A 14352-nucleotide genomic window follows, 5' to 3' on the forward strand; every position below is an offset into this window, starting at 1 on the left:
GAGTAGTGCCATGCAGGATAATTCCTCAGACGTAAAAATTTAAAAGGACCTGCCATATGTAGTAAAACAGTTTACTAGTACCCCAGGTATATAAATCTGCTATTTACTTGATATTCTTTTCTGTGACTGATATTGTATGATCAGGGTTGGGTAATGTTAAACATTTTATTGAGAGTTTAAGATATGTAGCAACCCTATCTGGTAAACTAGAGCCCAGTGCCGAAAGGTATTTAAGCATTTTAACTAAAGCAATTAAGCATATTTAATAGAGTTGATGAGGGAAAAAGATGTGTTTGTGCATGTACAGCAGCCTAAGGACCCCTTTCACACTACACCCCATAAGAGAAAAAACAAAACAAAAGCTTAACAATAATAGCTGTAAGTGACATCTCTTTATAGCAGGCACTGTACCGCCCAATGAGTCTTGAAATACTGTTTTGCATAAATACACAGCTCTACCAGTCATTCCCAGAGCTTAAAAGGATATACTCTGGAAACGGAGGATTGTGTAGTGACCACAAGCCTTATAATTTACTCTAACATGTTTTTCCCAGAGGATGCTATTCTTTTTCTCAAACTAGCAATCTCTGGCATTCTCTGTTTCATCGGTCTCAGACTGCTTTGGAGACCAGGGAAGCTTCCACCAGGTCCCACTCCACTGCCACTGATAGGAAACATTCTGCAACTAAGAGGAGGGAACATGTTGCCATGGATGCTAAAAGTAAGTGGGCATCTTTTCTCTTCATTACATTGAGTATCTTATGTGTTAACGTGTGATGTGTGCAGATCTGAGCAGCAATGCAGCTACCGGTAACTATTTATTCCAAAGTTTAAAGGCTACCTGGTGTGATGGGAAAATGGTAGCTGCAATATCTCTGTTAGGCCTCTTGCACACAACACAACAAGCAATTCCAAATTTTAATCGATTTTCACATGCGATTCCTATTTCCGATTTTTAATTGGTACTGCATGCTGCGTTTTTTCTCCGTTTTTCTTTTGATAGCATCCAAGGAAGATCGGAATCGTAAATCGGATTTGCGGTGTGCAGGGAGCCTTATTATGTCATTTTAATGACAAACTAATAAAGAGCTGATTTTTATTTTTGTGGTGCCAGCCTTTCTTGTGGATTATTATTATTTAGTATTTATAAAGCACCAACATCTTCTGCAGCTCTGTACAGAGTACATTGTCATGTCTCTTAACTGTCTGTCCCTCAGAGGCGCTCACAAGCTAATCATAGTCATATGTCTATGTATATATCGTGTAGTGCATGTATCGTAGTCTAGGGCCAATTTAGGGGGAAGCCAATTAGCTTATCTGTATGTTTTTGGGATGTGGGAGGAGAGACCCACCCAGACACAGAGAGAACATGCAAACTCTGTGCAGATAGTGCCCTGGCTAAGATTCAAACTGGGGACCCAGCGCTGCAAGACGCTATCCACTATGCCACCGTGCTGCCCAAGCACTTAATATAGAGATAGATGATAAGCACAGCAGTCAGGTAAAATCCCTAATTTTTTCCCAAAAACCCAAATAAGACTACATTTATGTTTAAAATAACAAAAACAAACTCTTGATGGCGACGAGTTGTGGTGCAGAGTTCATGATGGACTAGAGCAGAGCCAGATGGACAGCAGGCAGGACACAGGAGTGAGTTGGAGTAATCAAGACTTGAAACAATCAGGGCTTGCACATGTAGTTTGGTTGCAGCTTGTTTTCTTTCAAGCTTCTGTTAGCTGTTCCCATTGATCTGACAAGCTATTCATTCCATTTCATTAAGCTCAAAGAGAAATATGGAGATGTATTTACCATCTATCTGGGGTCTCGTCCATTTGTGGTGGTCACTGGATATGACGCTGTCAAAGAAGTCTATGTGGATAGAGGTGATGACTTCTTAGCCCGAGGAGATCTTTTATTACTTGACACCCTCTACAATAACTATGGTGAGTAATTGGCGTAAGAGAAAATGACAAATTTTGCCATAATGACGGCAAACCAACAAGAGACTATTTTCCTTACCAATATTGTTGTAATTGTTCACATAAGATGATCGTGGTGTCTGCAGGTAACAAAAGTATTAAAACATGGAGATTTAACATGTTGAAATGGAAACTAAAACTGGAGAACAAAGATTACTAGCATGAGTACAGCACAGTGTTGCTTGCAAATTTTTGACAAACATTTTTGCTTTGAAAATGCCATTTTCTAAATTTTGAGAAACTATTCACGAAAAATACTTTGTATTTTTGCAATATGGTCAAAGAAAATAAATGTTGCTTTCTGAAAAGAAAAATTGCAAAAAAAATAAATAAATAAATAATTTGTTTACCATGAAAATTTGAAAAATCACAAACCTATTATAAAATTATTTTTGATGGGATTTTCGATTGAAAGTCAAATTTTACATCATTTTTGCGAAAATAAAAGCAAAAAGAATATCAGCATTTTCTCTCATCGCTTGTATAGCATGGGTAAGGCTGAACAACCTGCAAGAACCTCAAAGTCTCCCAGAAAAGCCAAACCTCAGAGATCATACATCAGTTGGCTTGTGTCACTGAAGCATAGGATTATATTTGCTAAATGTTGGTAGAACCGTATTAAGCAGAGAGTGCACAGCAATTTAACCAGTACTTTCAACAATTTGGTAGTGCATGTTACACAATTAGTCTGTCTTGTATGTTATCAGGGTAGTGCATGTCACTCTATTTAGGTAATCTAGGTATCCCGGATCATGCTAATTGTGCAACACTCATTGACTTCTGACTGTCAGAAGTACCGATAAAATTGCTGTGCACTCTCTGCACACGGCAGCGTTAACAGGCATTTACTGAATACACACCAAAGTGGTAAATACTGCTGATAATGGAGCTACAACTGCAAAATTGACTGAACAGGATCAGTCGTACTGATTATTTCTCACAGTTTAATAAAATCAGTCATCCGTGAGCCTTGGTATGTACCAGTAATTTAGCCTCATGCCATACTGGCAGGTTATAACACTCTGACCTCTGTATTAGTACCAATGTTGCTTGCAAATTCTTGTTAAAGTAATTTTTGCATCAAAAATGCTTTTTTTGATTTTAAGAAAATATTTGTGAAAATAGTGTATTTTTGCAACATGGTCAAAGAAAACAAATTTTTCTTTCCAATGCGAAGATTCCCAAAAATCACAAAAAAAAAACATTTATTTTCAGCATGAAAAAAAATCACAAACTTATTCCAAAATGATTTTCGATGGCATTTTTCACTCAAAAATTGAATTTAAATTATTTTTGCAAAAATAAATGCAGAAAGAATATTGGCATTTTCATTCATCACTGAGACCGGTACACAGGCTAGAGAATTAGCTGATAGGAAGGCGGCCACAACTCTGAAGTGTGAGATAGACTTCGAAAACTCACAGCACACAGAATTTAGAAAATGCCAAAATAGTCATTGCCTCATCTACTTGATCCCTCTTCACCTAGTGTCTCTTCATCACTCCCTTCTAGAGCTCACAAGAAATTTGTTGGTGTATCTCACACTTTAGGAGTTGTCTTTACTGCTGATGTTGAGAGGTGGAGGGAGCTTCGTCGGTTTTCCATGGCAACATTAAGGAATTTAGGTGCAGGGAAAAGGAAAACAGAAGACTACGTCTTAGAGGAAACTCAGTTCTTGGTCGATGAACTAAATAAAAACAAAGGTAAGTGCAGCAAATTATAAAAGTCAGTGGACAGTACTTTATTACACATTGTTCTAGAAAATGGCTTGGAAGTGTAAAACCTCATACACACATAAAGTGAAGCAGGAAAAAAGGGGGCAGAAGCCCTTACAGAAAAAACGGTGCTGCCATAGGTGCCTATAATGAAAGACGTATTTTGCGCCATGATAGGGAAATTCAGGTGCACGGTGGCGGCCACTAGTGTGTGCTTCAAGGTGATAAATTTTACCTTCTTTGCCGCAAATCGCGGCTTTAGGAATAGCCGTGACATGCAGCTATGGAGGTAAATTTTGGCGCCTAGAGGCAAAATGTACCTTCATAGCCGCATTGTTGCAGCTTTGCGGAAGATGGGGGGCTAGCTTTAAGAGGAGGATTTAGGGTTAGGCACCACCAGGAATGGTTAGGTTTAGGCACCATCGGGGGGGTTGCTAAGGGTTAGGCACCACCTGGGGGGTCTTAGGGTCAGGCACCACCAGGGGATGGGGCTTAGGGTTAGTCACCACCAGGGAAGGGTTCTGTGTGAGAGTAGGGTTAGGTTTAGCCATAGTAAAATAAGTAAATATTAGCAATATTTTACTATCAAAATGCAGTAGTAGAAGCAGCAATCCAAGCCCCCTTTTTTCTAGGCACTTTTCATATATACCACGTACAGTACTGTGTATGCAGGGATCAGGAGTCCTAGTTCTTTAGGTGGCAGTTCAGGTCCAAGGCTTTGCAGACCATTGCCAGCCTGGAGGAAGGAGTAGGGATGATAGAGCAGCTTCTGGCAGGCAGGGTGAGTAGAACAATGGGCTCAGGGGTTGCTCAGGCGTCACTTACGTTCCCAGCACGCCAGATCTGTAGGCGGAGTTAGGGCTTACTCAATTCAGTCTTTATCACCCATTCTAGCTTTAGTGTACATTGCTTTAGTATACAGCACTATAAAAAAAGATTATAATAAAATAAATATCATAACTTGGTGCACTGATATCTGCTTCAAAAATGTTAGGGGTAGGGAGGAGTTTATGTGGAGGAGCCTGCCAATTCATGTAAGACAACAAGTTGCAATAGTGCTCACAAGACCTCCCCTAATAAAATAAAGTTTTAGGTGTAAGGGAAGGGGAAGGGAAAGAGAACACCTAAAAAAAATTATGACAGCAGAAGGCCATGAATATATAGGCTCAACACACACCATACAATCTTGGTTGTTCAATCTTACCACTTTCATGTAGTATAAGAGTTTATCCAATCAATCTTTCAAGGTATTTTCAATCTGTTGGCACGTATACTACATAGATTTGATAAATCTGTACAACCAAGATTGTATGGTATGTGTTGAGCATGAAAGTGATGGATAAATAAAGTATTGCAATCAGATTTGGAAGAATAGACAACAAAACAATGTTTTTTTCCTACACTTTTTTGTAAGTGGGTTTCATTATCACACTAGAGCGTGTGTGTGAGAGAGCATTTTTATTTTCCCAATAAGTGTTTATATTGTGTTTATTGTTTTAGAGCACATATATAATTTGAGTTTTATACCACTTTATACCAGTTTTTATACCACTCAATCACGCACATGACCTGTATCTCTGTCTTTCTCTGTATATATGCTCTAGGATCATTCTTTAATCCTCAGCACCTCATGTCCAAAGTATCAGGCAACATCATCCATTTAATTATGTTTGGCAATCGCCAGGGGTATGATGACAAAGAGTTCAACAGCATGCTACACTGTATACAGGAAATCTTATTCCTCTTCAGCACCGGAAGTGGTCAGGTGAGTGCACTGTAGTCAAACTCTGTTTTGTTTTTTAATCACCTGACTGGCAAGTAATGCCAAGCCAAGTAATGTGTTAGTTAAGTGTTAATTCTAGCTGGGAGGGGAGGGGCATGGTTAGTGTTCTGAGTAGATGGGGACGTTACTGTTAGAAATGGGTGGGGGTAGTTAGCGCTAAGCATACATATGTTAAAGAGACTCTGTAACTTTAAAAAGATTCCCTGGGGGGTACTCACCTCGGGTGGGGGAAGCCTCCGGATCCTAATGAGGCTTCCCACGCCGTCCTCTGTCCCACGGGGGTCTCGCTGCAGCCCTCTGAACAGCCGGTGACAGGCCCGACTGTAATTTCAATATTTACCTTTGCTGGCTCCAGCGGGGGCGCTGTGGCTGCATTCGGCTCGGAAATAGACGGAAATACCCGATCTCCGTCGGGTCCGCTCTACTGCGCATGCGCCGGAGACTTGCGCCTGCGCAGTAGAGCGGACCCGACGGCGATCGGGTATTTCCGCCTACTTCGGAGCCGACAGCCATCAGAGCGCCTCCCCCACCCGAGGTGAGTACCTCCCAGGGGACGTTTTGCCGTTACAGTTCCTCTTTAAGGTTAGTGTGAGAATTAGGGTTCAGAGGGTTATTAGAATATTGGTATGATTACCGATGTTCTATTATCGGGAATAGTAGATTATCTGTAAAATTACAGACATTCTATTATCGGTATTACGGGCAGCCATTTGCTTTATTGCAAGTGCCCATGTGGAAGGATATTAATATGAGTTTCAATGAATTTATCTACAGCGTATGTAAATTTCTGAGGTCAGCTGTTGAGCATGCATATAATAAGGGCCCCAGCCAAAAAGGGCGCCAGATATAAACAATATTACATTTATCGTTTAGTAAAATGGGCGCTATGATATAACATAAAATATTGTTTATAATACTGATATTCTACTATTACCCATTGTAACCTCTATTTTTATGTTTACTAAAATGAGGACCAGTAAAAGTGATAAAATATTGTTTAATATACCGATATTGTACTACTTTATTCATTTAGTAAAATATCTTTAATCATTACCGATATTTTACTATAACCTAACCTCTCCCTACTTCTCACACAGAACCCTCCCCTGGTGTTGCTTAACTCTAAGACCCCCTGGAGGTGCCTAACCCTAAGACCCCTTGGTGGTGCCTAACCCTAAGACCCCCCTGATGGTGCCTAACCCTAAGACCCCCCTGATGGTGCCTAACCCTAAGACCCCCCCCCCCCAAATGGCACCTAGCCTTAACTCCCCCCGAAGGATGCCTAACCTTAATCCTTAATTTTTATACAGTTATCGCCAAATGAAAGCAGTTTTACATTGATGTCTATGGGGCACCCTTTTTAATAGGCGCCTTTATTACATGAATACAGGAGAGCAGGTGGGCACTCGGGGTGGTATGACCGAAAGTCAAAAGTTGATACCCAGTACACTATGTGCTCAAGACTAGCAAAGGAGAGGATTCTTCAACAGTCAATAGAACATAGAAGAAGTCTGGCACTATAGTGTTTAATTGTTCAAAAAATGTGACACATAGGTAAATTGAAGTGCATCAGCAGGCAAATGTGCATTCATTGATATTCAGTAAAAACATACCAACAAGGTGTCTTCATTCTCAACTGGGTACAAGTGGGAGGTAGCGGTGGTGGGTGCCGCAGGGTGCACGGCCTAACGACCATTTCGCATGGCTTGCGCCAAGCTTTGTCAAAGGTGAAATGTGCAACAGTGCTGGAAGGGCAGCGAAGCGTTTTAAAGTGCAGCTAGTGGCACTTCCGGTTCGCCGTAGTAGGCCACGCCCCCTCCGGAAATGTGAAGAGCCCGTGCCCTATAACCTATGAAGCGTTGTGGAACGCAATTGGTTACGCATGGAGAAGCCGCGTGCACACGTCAAAAATGGCGTAAGCGCACGCGAACCCATCATGCCCAATGCCTGCACAACGCACTTAAAACGCAACAGTTCCGCATGATGGATCGCACACAGGCGTCAAAAATGACACAAGTACGCGTAGTCCAAGGAATCATGCGTAAAAGTCCTGCATCGCATGGAGCTACTATACAGTGCTCAAGTCATGCGTACTAGTGACTGTAATGCAACCCCAGCCCCTCCACGCCTGTAACAGGCAAGGACGGACTCGGGTAAACAACCACAAAAAGACATAAACTATTAAAAGCCTACCAGGACTTAGATATAGAAGATTATCTCATATCTGGCTTATTAGCCTATTTAGTAGTTAAATGCTGTAGCTTTATGGTTGAAGGGCAAATGAGAACGGGGGGTATTAACAAAACCGGGGGGAAAAAAGGCAAGTGGGCGGAGAAATAGTGAACCCATAGGTGTGAGGGTGATAAAGAGAAAAGAAGTGATGAATAAAAGCAAAGTGGGTACACTAAGGAGAGTAGAAGTGGGAGCAATAGGGCAGCACCCCAAGGGGAGGTCATTAATCCAGACCCAAGGCAGCACCTCAATTAAAAAATATATATAAGTATAAATTTAAATTTTATTGTTATCAAAAAATATAATTTTAATTTTTAAATTTTTAAAACAATTAAACATCGAACTATCAGGAGGCATAGCCGTATTGGGAATGAATGGGCAACAAGAGATAAACAGAGGTAGGGGCACAAGAATTTTAAAGCAAGATCACCAAAAGTCACTAAGGATCAAGGAAGCATGCGTTACAGGCGTGGATGGGCAGGGGTTGCACTACAGCCACTAGTACGCATGACTTGAGCACTGTATAGTAGCTCCATGCGATGCAGGACTTTTACGCATGATTCCTTGGACTACGCATACTTGCGTCATTTTTTACGCCTGTGTGCGATCCATCATGTGGAAATATTGCGTTTTAAGTGCGTTGTGCAGGCATTGGGCATGATGGGTTTGCGTGCGCTTACGCCATTTTTGACGCGTGCACGCGGCTTCTCCATGCGTAACCAATTGCGTTCCACAACGCTTCATAGGTTATAGGGCACGGGCTCTTCACATTTCCGGAGGGGGCGTGGCCTACTACGGCGAACCGGAAGTGCCGCTAGCTGCACTTTAAAACGCTTCGCTGCCCTTCCAGCACTGTTGCACATTTCACCTTTGACAAAGCTTGGCGCAAGCCATGCGAAACGGTCGTTAGGCCGTGCACCCTGCGGCACCCACCACCGCTACCTCCCACTTGTACCCAGTTGAGAATGAAGACACCTTGTTGGTATGTTTTTACTGAGTATCAATGAATGCACATTTGCCTGCTGATGCACTTCAATTTACCTGTGTCACATTTTTTGAACAATAAACACTATAGTGCCAGACTTCTTCTATGTTCTATTGCCTTTATTACATGATATGGCTGCCTGTGAAGCATTTCAGGAGTTCAACAGTTTGAGGTCTCTTTTGTCACATTTTTTGGTTTTCAATGTTTTAAATGGATGTCTTGTCGGTTGTGGACTCCAGGCAGGGCCGGTTTTGGATAAAGTGGGACCCAGGTCAAAAGTTAACATGAGGACCCCCTGAGCCTCCAATATAATGCTATTAGCTCCCTCCCCCTCCCAATAGAAGCAGTTGGCAACCTTTGTTTTACTTCCCAACCACCCAGCCCCCCTTCTCAAATGACAGCACTGTGGCCTTAGTTTTCCTTTATTACCCGTTAGCAGCATTAGGTCTCACCTCCCCCCCCCCCCCCCCCCAGATAGCAGCATCTGGTTGTCTTTGTCACCTCCCACATAGCAGTATTAAGTAGCCTTTGCTCCCACTTCAATTTAGATAGCAGCATTAAGTGACCATTGCTACTTCCCCTACCACAGATGGTAACATTGGGTGGCATTTGTCCCTCCTTCCCTAAAGGTTTTCTTCTTGCACAGGCCCTAACTTTCTGCAGAGTGCATGCAGTGGGACAAACTCTGGCCAGAGGGCTCCCCTCTTCTTTCTTGTGCCTCTTTCTGGTACCTCTTCACTATTCCTTTCTGAATCCTGTTTGTATCCTAAAATCCAATCGTTCCTGTTTGCCCTGAGTTCTAACTTCTACCTCTTCAATTTTTCTGTCAATATCTGTCTGTCGATATCTGTCAGGCTTTTTATCTGTTCAATTGTTAAAGGGGAACTTCAGCCTAAACAAGCATACTGTCATCAAGTTACATTATTTATGTTAATTAGAATAGATAGGTAATATAATCTCTTACCCACCCTGTTTTAAAAGAACAGGCAAATGTTTGTGATTCATGGGGGCTGCCATCTTTGTCATGGGAGCAGCCATCTTTTTGGTTGAAAGGAGGTGACAAGGAGCAGGAGACACAGTTCCAACTGTCCTGTGTCCTGATAACCCCTCCCAGCTGCACGCGCTAGGCTTCAAATGTCAAATTCAAAATAAAAAAAATAAAAAATTGCACCAAAACAGCAGAACGAGAACAACAATATCAGAAATCCCATAATGCTTTGCACAGCATCAGGGGAAAAAAGCCCGGGCAGTTTTTTTCTGTGCAGCTAAAAATGAGGCTTGTATAAGAGAAACAAAGTTCTAATGCTTTGAAACTGTTAAAGAAACACAAAGCCTTTTCAGTGCTGCTGAGTCGATTTTTAGTCCGGAGGTTCACTTTAAAAAAAAACCAGCCAGTTATGATCCTGTCAGTTCCCAGGGTGATTGTTGCTTGCCAATCTATGCCAACACGAATATTCCTGAACCCTTGCATGGTCATGTATTTTTTACCGTTTGCCTTGTATAACTTTGTTGTATGTTGTATGACCTTGTTATGTCTTGTATCATTGTATATATTTATTGTCCAGCGCTGAGTAATATGTTGGCGCTTTATAAATACAATAAATAATAATAATAACCCTGTCTGTATAAAACTGCCCAATTGTGTCCCTCTTTCCCCCATGCCTCTTTCCATCTCACTATGCCTTTAGTGTCCCCCTCTGTGCCACCTCTTCCCCCGTGCCTCCATGGTGTCCCTCTGTGCCAACTCTGCCCCCATTCCTCCACTGTGTCCCTCTGTTCCACCAATGTCCTCCTTCGCCTCTTTCCATCCTTCTGTGCCTTAAGTGTCCACTTCTGTTCCATGTCTGTCCCCTGTGCCTCTTTCTATCCTGCGCCTCCTTATGTGATTCTTCCTGTCCCTTTGTGAATATTTCCATCCCCTTGGGCCTCCTCTTGTCTCCCCATGACTTCACTTGTCTCCCCTGTGCCCCCTCTTGTCTCCCCCATACCTCTTTCTGATTCCCGTGCCCATTGCTTACCATGATGACGAGTCCCACGCTACTCCCACAGGTTCTTTATGGTCTCTTTTTAAGCCGCATGTGTCGCAGAAGTGACATCACTGAGTCCGGACCACAGCGTTCGTAATGTCAGGGACTACCTGTACTTAGAATTAAGCTTCAATAATCACTCACTTTGCACAAAGATAATTTGAGCAGCAGAATTATCTTAGATTAATAGAGAAAAAATATATCTTTCAGTTGCTTGGAATGTTCCCAAGGATCATGTATTTCCTCCCAGGGAAACACCAGAAGGTGATCTCCAGCCTTGAGGAGCTCCTGAAGTATGTGAAGAGGAAGTTGGAGATAAACAGAAAGATGTTGGACAAAAATAATCCTAGAAGTTATGTTGATGCTTTCCTTATCAAAATGGAAGAGGTAAATGTCTGATATGAGTTTTTATTAATAGAATCCATCAAATTGTCAAATCAAATCAGCCTACACATCATCGCATCATGTAACTAAAATATTTGACCTTTTACAACTATAGAACTCTTAAATATGACTTTAGCATTGATAGTAAGGCCCCTTCATCACAGGAGGCTGAAGGTGGTGAAGTCACCACTTGTCAGCTACTCTCATACACTGAAAGGGCACTTACTAGTAAAGCAGGTGGTCTCGGTGCAGTAGCAGTAATGTTATACTGTGCAGGGCGAAAAGGGTAAATCTGGGTTCTGGTGATTGCTGGACCCCAAATGACTCCTCCTTCCGAGTTCCTATGACTTGGAGAGGGAATGGTATTTACAGTAACATCGCCTGAGATTTGAGTGACAGCAGGGTCATTCGGCTCACTCACCAGCTCATTGGTGGTGTGAAAATATGCATGCCTTGCTAGAGCACAGCATGGGCACTGGAAAGGCAGTCCCCCTATAGAGCCACAATCTGAAGATTAATGAGGAAATTAGGAGTTTGAATTGGATCCTTTGGGAAATTGGCAGCCAGTGGAGGGATTGGCAGAGAGGGGCAATCAGAAAATAGAGAATGGAAAAGCTGTTTTCTCTTTCCTATAGACTTCAATGCATTGGTGCAAAAATGTGTTTTCTCATGCCGTTAGACTTCAAAGCATTTGTGCCAAAATGTGCTTCTCATGTGCAAAAATGTGTTTTCACATTCTTATAGAATTCAATGCATTTGTGCAAAAATGTGTTTACTTATGTCCACGTGTTAGTGGGTTCTTTTTCATGTAATTTTGCTTTACTTAGGAAATTACGTGAAAACTGTATGAAAAATTAACCACACAATCATAATTGATGATCAGAACCATAACTGCAAACATTGCACCAAAATTCACATTGTGATCATCCTTATTTTATCACGCAGATTAGCCAAAGACACATACCGTATATAGCCGACTATAAGTACAGATATTGGACTTATACATGAGTCACAGGCAGCACTGAGCACATTGAGTAATATGTATACTAATAGTGACATTCCTATTTGCAGCAATTTACCCAGTGGTAATAATTGACACTTTCTTGATAAAGGTAATGCCAAGAAAGCATAGGTCGGAAAGCTCTGGTCACAACAATTAACAAGGAAAGAGGCAGGGAAAAAATACTGGGCTGTAGGAAGGAGAGTTAATAATTGCTGCACTTGGGGGCCTGGAGGCGTTATTGGCTAAACTTTAGGGACAGGAGGGGTTAATGGCTCCAATAATTTATGTAGTGCAGTCATTAACCCTTTCTGATCCCCAAGTGCAGCTGTTAATTATTCCTGGTCCCCAAGTGCAACCATTAACTTACTGGGTAGATTCATCCTTGAGTCAATAAAAAGTTCCAGCTTAAGAGGGTCAAATATTGGCATCAACTTATACATGAGGTCAACTTATATTCGAAGATATAAACCACATATCTAAGGGTGACTATGAATTTGTCCAAACAAAGTGATTTACTAAGCCTCAGAAAAGTGATTGCATATGTGCACAGGATGTGAGCTACAGCTGTGTGCAGGAACCTATTCCTTCTAACAGTGACCTAATTAATAGTTTTTTGTTTTTTTATTTAACCTGTACAGGATGGCGTCACGCTGATGGCTGTGACCGCGGTGGCAGCCCCAGGACCGCCTAACGCCGATCGGCATAGAGTCCTGGGGCTGGCTTTTGCAGTAGTTCGCGCGCATGCTGTGTGCGCATCTCCGCTTAGTCGGCAGAGCTCCACTCCGCCTTCAGTTTCCCAGGGGCGATCGCAGCTAGGAGACTGTAGTACGTACAGCGCTGCGATCTAAGGCAGCGCTGTACAGGGGACAGCCGTGTCACTCGGCTGTCCCCTCCAGAGGGTCTAAAGCGATCTGATGTGATAGGCTGAAGCCTAGCACAGCCAATCCTGCTGATTATCTAATGGGGGGAGGGAGGAAAATATGAATTGTGAAAAATATTACAAAAATAAAGGCATAAATATTTATTAAAAAAAAAAAAAAACATTGGGGGAGCGATCAGACCGCACCAGCAGAGAGCTCTGTTGGTGGGGAGAAAAGGTGGGGGGGTGGTCCTGCAGCGAGCCCTTAAAGCTGCAGTGGCCATTTTTGTGAAAAATAGCCTGGTCTTTAGGCCTGTGCTTAGTTATCCAAGTTTGTACTAGCCTGCCTGCTGCCTGCAGAGTTCCTTCAAAAACTGTGTCCAAGTGTCCCCAGAAGAATGAGGCTACTTACACACTAAGACGTTGCGTTAGGTGTTAAGGTCGTATAACGTGCACCTAACGCAACGTATGGTGGTGGTGGCATAGGACGTTAGAGTGAGCCGCGTTAGGCGGCTCTATCCGCATAATCTACCAGAGTGGCGCTGATTGGCCGGCGGGACCTCGTGATGCGGAGTGAGACACTCCGCATCATGTGGTCCCGCCGGCTAATCAGCAGCCGCCAGTGCAGTGCATATTAAGTAGCCATGTGCGCGGCTACTGTAGCGGCATCTCCCCGCCTCCTCTCGCCCCCCACTGAGCATGTGCAAACAGTCTAACGCGGTTTAAGCCGCTCAGAACGCCCAGTACGCTGCACTTTGCCCGAACGTGCAGCGTTACTGTGTAACGTAACGTGGGCAGTGTGAACAGCCTCATTGACTTTGTAGTGCTGTGCGGTGGGCTGCGTTACAGGCTGCACTAACGTGCGCCTGTAACGTCCTGGTGTGTAAGTAGCCTGAAGGCAAAGGGCGGTTCCACCAAGTATTGATTTGATTTAGATTTCTTGTCTGTTCATTTAATTTTCTGTCATTAAATAAATATAGACAGTTTTGTAGTGTGTCCAGAGGAAACCTAGGTAAACAAGGGGAGAACATTTAAACTTCAGCATTCTGAACCTGGGACACTTGTGCTGTTAGTGTAATCCCCTATGCCTCCAATGTCTAATTTTACTTTTTCTCATCAGGATAGAAAACAACAAACTGAGTACAGCCTCCCAAACTTGGAGTGCAGCACATTACAGATATTCATGGCTGGTGTGGAAACTACCAGTGCAACACTAACCTATGCTCTTCTTATTCTCATGAAATATCCAAATGTGCTTGGTGAGTAACATTAAAAACCCAATACATCTACATTTATTTACCAATTTTATAAACAAAGAAGCCTGTTCATTGGGAAATGTACTGGACAACTTGGATGTAACTTGAGCCCTTTATGGATATTCAGTT

The 14352-nt window shown here is 42.6% G+C and overlaps 1 protein-coding gene across 3 annotated transcripts in view; it reads left to right on the forward strand.

The window, feature by feature from the left end:
- Positions 1-637: 637 nt before the first annotated feature.
- The window catches only part of LOC137528204 (cytochrome P450 2G1-like), a 33726-nt gene continuing 20011 nt past the window's right edge, over positions 638-14352 (forward strand). The window contains exons 1-6 of one of the 3 annotated variants that reach the window (XM_068249465.1): positions 638-721; positions 1781-1943; positions 3530-3682; positions 5299-5459; positions 10932-11108; positions 14088-14226. In XM_068249465.1, coding sequence (XP_068105566.1) covers positions 701-721; positions 1781-1943; positions 3530-3682; positions 5299-5459; positions 10932-11108; positions 14088-14226 — 814 coding nt within the window. In that variant the 5' untranslated portion in view covers positions 638-700. Of the gene's footprint in view, positions 722-754; positions 811-1780; positions 1944-3491; positions 3683-5298; positions 5460-10931; positions 11109-14087; positions 14227-14352 lie in introns of those variants that run through there. The other 2 variants (XM_068249467.1, XM_068249468.1) reach the window with 2 other exon arrangements.

Source organism: Hyperolius riggenbachi, chromosome 8 (assembly GCF_040937935.1).
Source record: "Hyperolius riggenbachi isolate aHypRig1 chromosome 8, aHypRig1.pri, whole genome shotgun sequence".
NCBI classification, from domain to species: Eukaryota; Metazoa; Chordata; class Amphibia; order Anura; family Hyperoliidae; genus Hyperolius; species Hyperolius riggenbachi.